This window comes from Sciurus carolinensis, chromosome 2, assembly GCF_902686445.1.
Source record: "Sciurus carolinensis chromosome 2, mSciCar1.2, whole genome shotgun sequence".
Taxonomy (NCBI): domain Eukaryota; kingdom Metazoa; phylum Chordata; class Mammalia; order Rodentia; family Sciuridae; genus Sciurus; species Sciurus carolinensis.
In genome coordinates this window covers 137,811,043-137,815,568 of record NC_062214.1, presented here as the reverse complement: position 1 = coordinate 137,815,568, position 4,526 = coordinate 137,811,043, and the positions used below count along the sequence as shown (strand labels likewise).

The following is a 4,526-nucleotide window of genomic DNA, read 5'->3' as shown; positions in this document are numbered from 1 at the left end:
GACTGATCGCAACCGGCCTCCAGGATCCCACAACCACACCAAACACACCCGACCTCCAGGACCCCTGCCTGACCAACCGCATCCCACCTCCAGGACTTCCTGCTGACCACGGCACACCCTGAGCTGCAGCTCCCCATTTGCCAACACATTTCGAAGCCAGAGCAGCCATCTTGGATAATCCTGGAAGCCATAGCTCCGATCTTTTGGTGAGGCAAAACCCATCCTGAGATGCCTGCTGGAGGCTTGAAGCTCATTGTCAGGTACCTCTCATGCATCAGGTTACTGAACTCTGGGAGGTTTCATTACTATATGACTGTTATACTGTAGATTTTCTTTTTTCTCCTTATTGAAAAAAATTAAGTTTTTATTTCTTTACTTTTCTTGCTCTCTTTTCCTTTTGTTTAACTGTACCCTCAGAGTCTTTTTCTCCCTTTTTTGCATGCTAACATCCAATTTCTTTTGATTACACTCTCACCCTTTCTATTATCTAGAACTTCTGTATATTCTTTTCTTATCCCATTAACAGCTACATCCTACAACCCTCTGCATCCTCTTTGTCCTCCATTTGAAACTGCAGACCTTATTGCAAATCTGTTTGTTATACTGAAGATAATATTTGAACTCATTCTGTTTATTATGACAATATTGTTATTGTCCTCAGAGGGGCTATTTGGTCTAGGATTGCATAGTGTCTGAATTGGGCACTGCTAATATTGATCTCCCCTTAAAGAAAGGGTTTTGGAAATGTATAAGGTCACTATAAGCCTATGGGGGAAATCTGCAATACTCCAGATCTGCACTGCTAGAGGGAAAGATACATGAACAACATGAAAAACCAAGGGAAGAAAATGATCCAAACAAGTCTAGATTCTATATTAATAGAATCCAATGACAGTATGTTAGAAGAAATGTCAGAAAAGGACTTCAGATTATACATGATTAAGATGATTCATGAAGCAAAGGATTAGATAAGAGAGCAAAAGCAGGCAATGAATGATAATACCAATAAGCTGAAAGAGCAATTGCAGGAAGCAAAAGATCATTTCAACAAAAAGATAGAGATTCTCAAAAAAAAAAAAAAAAAAAAAAAAAAAAAAAAAAAAAAAAAAAAAACCAAACAGAAATCCTTGAAATGAAGGAAACAATAAACCAAATAAAAAACTCAATGGAAAGCATCACCAAAAGACTAGACCACTTGGAAGACAGAACCTCAGACAATGAAGACAAAATATTTAATCTTGAAAATAAAGTTGCTTAAACAGAGAAGATGGTAAGAAATCATGAACAGAATCTCCAAGAACTATGGAACATCATGAAAAGACCAAATTTAAGAATTATTGGGACTGAAGAAGGCACAGAGATACAAACCAAAGGAATGAACAACCTATTCAATGAAATAATATCAGAAAATTTCCCAAACCTGAAGAATGAAATGGAAAATCAAATACAAGAGGCCTGCAGAACACCAAATGTACAAAATCACCGCAGATCCACACCAAGGCACATTATAATGAAAATGCCTAACATTCAAAATAAAGATAGGATTTTGAAGGCTACAAGAGAAAAGCATCAGATTACATATAGGGGGAGACCAATACGGATAGCAGTCGACTTCTCAACCCAGACTCTAAAAGCTAGAAGGGCCTGGAACAATGTATTTCAAGCTCTGAAAGAACATGGTTGCCAACCAAGAATCCTATACCCAGCAAAACTAACCTTCAGATTTGAAGATGAAATAAAATCCTTCCATGATAAACAAAAGTTAAAAGAATTTACAAATAGAAAGCCTGCACTACAGAATGTTCTTAACAAAATATTCCATGAGGAGGAAATGAAAAACAACAATGGAGGCCAGCAAAGGGAGGAACTACCTTAGAGAAAAACCACTCAAAGGAGAAACCAAGCCAACTTAAAAGACTAAAAATAAGCCAAATGCCTGGGAATACAAATCATATCTCAATAATAACCCTGAACATTAATGGCCTAAACTCATCAATCAAAAGACATATACTGGCAGAATGGATTAAAAAGAAAGACCCAACAATATGCTGCCTACAAGAGAATCATCTCATAGAAAAAGACATCCACAGACTAAAGGTGAAAGGATGGGAAAAAAACCTACCACACACATGGACTCAGTAAAAAAGCAGGGATTTCCATCCTTATATCAGATAAAGTGGACTTCAAGCCAAAGTTAGTCAGAAGGGATAAAGAAGGACATTTCATACTGCTTAAGGGAACCATAAATAAGGAAGACATAACAATGGTAAATATTTATGCCCCAAACAATGGTGCATCCCTGTACATCAAACAAATCCTTCTCAATTTCAGGAATCACATAGACCACAACACAATAATTCTGGGTGACTTTAATGCACCGCTGTCACCACTAGATACATCTTCCAAACAAAAACCAACCAAAGAAACCATAGAACTCAATAACACAATCAAGACTCGCATCGCGGCCGCGGAGACTAGAAGCTCTCGAGGAGGAGGACTCCCTATCCGGGTGGGCGCTCGCCCTCACTCGCCTCGCCCTCGGCCCCAGCCCCCGCGCCATGGAGAAGACCGAGCTGATCCAGAAGGCCAAGCTGGCCGAGCAGGCTGAGTGCTACGACGACATGGCCACCTGCATGAAGGCCGTGACCAAGCAGGGCGCCGAGATGTCCAACGAGGAGCGCAACCTGCTCTCGGTGGCCTACAAGAACGTGGTCGGGGGCCGCAGGTCCGCCTGGAGGGTCATCTCCAGCATCGAGCAGAAGACCGACACCTCCGACAAGAAGTTGCAGCTGATTAAGGATTATCGGGAGAAAGTGGAGTCGGAGCTGAGGTCCATCTGCACCACGGTCCTGGAATTGTTGGATAAGTATTTAATAGCCAATGCAACTAATCCAGAGAGTAAGGTCTTCTATCTGAAAATGAAGGGAGATTACTTCCGGTACCTTGCTGAAGTTGCATGTGGTGATGATCGGAAACAAACGATAGATAATTCCCAAGGAGCTTACCAAGAGGCATTTGATATAAGCAAGAAAGAGATGCAACCCACACACCCAATCCGCCTGGGGCTGGCTCTTAACTTTTCTGTATTTTACTATGAGATCCTTAATAACCCAGAGCTTGCCTGCACACTGGCTAAAACGGCTTTTGATGAGGCCATTGCAGAACTTGATACACTGAATGAAGATTCATACAAGGACAGCACCCTCATCATGCAATTGCTTAGAGACAACTTAACATTATGGACATCAGACAGTGCAGGAGAAGAATGTGATGCAGCAGAAGGGGCTGAAAACTAAATGCAAACAGGGTGTCATCCTTCTTCCCTCAAGAAACCTTTTTACACATCTCCATTCCTTATTCCACTTGGATTTCCTATAGCAAAGAACCCCATTCATGTGTATGGAATCAACTGTTTATAGTCTTTTCACACTGCAGCTTTGGGAAAACTCCATTCCTTGATTTGTGTTTGTCTTGGCCTTCCTGGTGTGCAGTTACTGCTGTAGAAAAGTATCAATAGCTTCATTTCATATAAACATAAGTAACTTCCAAACACTTAGTAGAGGACTAAAAATGTATCTGGTATTTAAGTAATCTGAACCAGTTCTACAAGTGACTGTGTTTTGTTTTACTGTGAAGATAAGAAAATGTAGTTAATTGCAATTTAAAGAGTGTTCTACATAACCTCTTAATTTCTACATTCCCTTCCTTATTCTTTGAGGGTTTCCTTTCAGTAAGCAACCTTTCCATACTCTTACTGTATTCCTTTTTAGTAGGAATCCAGAAGTAGTAGATTGAATGGGAAAGCACTTGACATTTCCTGGCCAGGGGTCACAAATTGAAATGCCTCCTGTGTATCACATGTTGTGGAGGTCTTACCCATCTGTGATAACAGGGAGTTTCCTTATTCACTCATCATTTGCTGCTGTTTAAGTTGACAACTTCCCTTCCCAATAAAAATTCACTTACACCTCCTGCCTTTGTAGTTCTGGTATTCACTTTACTATGTAATAGAAGTAGCATGTTGCTGCCAGAATACAAGCATTGCTTTTGGCAAATTAAAGTGCATGTCATTTCTTAATACACTAGAAGGGGAAATAAAAGTACACAAGTCCAAGTCTAAAACTTTAGTACTTTTCCATGCAGATTTGTGCACATGTGAGAGGGTGTCCAGTTTGTCTAGTGATTGTTCTTTAGAGAGTTGGACCACTATTGTGTGTTGCTAATCATTGACTGTAGTCCCAAAAAAGCCTTGTGAAAATGTTATGCCCTATGTAACAGCAGAGTAACATAAAATAAAATTACATTTTATAAAACCATTTACTATGGCTTTGTAACAATTGCACACCCATATTTTAAGGGACAGATGAATTTACTACTTTCTGAAGTTGATTGATACTTCCCTTTTATGTAAACTATAGTAGTGATACCTATATTTCTGCATTGTGGTACACTTGTCTGGGGAGTCCTGGAAATGTATAAAATTAGACTACAATTTCTTAGTGTTTTACCATAAATCAGTCTCATGG

At 39.7% G+C, this 4,526-nt stretch overlaps 1 protein-coding gene across 1 annotated transcript; it reads left to right on the top strand.

Moving 5' to 3' along the window:
• The first annotated feature begins 2,558 nt into the window (after positions 1 to 2,558).
• Positions 2,559 to 4,316, top strand: LOC124977026 (14-3-3 protein theta-like). The gene has a single exon (XM_047540193.1). The coding sequence runs from the start codon at positions 2,559 to 2,561 to the stop codon at positions 3,294 to 3,296; it is 738 nt and encodes a 245-aa protein (XP_047396149.1). The 3' UTR covers positions 3,297 to 4,316.
• The last annotated feature ends 210 nt before the right edge of the window (positions 4,317 to 4,526 follow it).

What these genes read in the sequence shown, in the direction of transcription:
- LOC124977026 (XM_047540193.1), top strand. Translation starts at nt 2,559, where the DNA reads ATGGAGAAGACCGAGCTGATCCAGAAGGCCAAGCTGGCCGAGCAGGCT.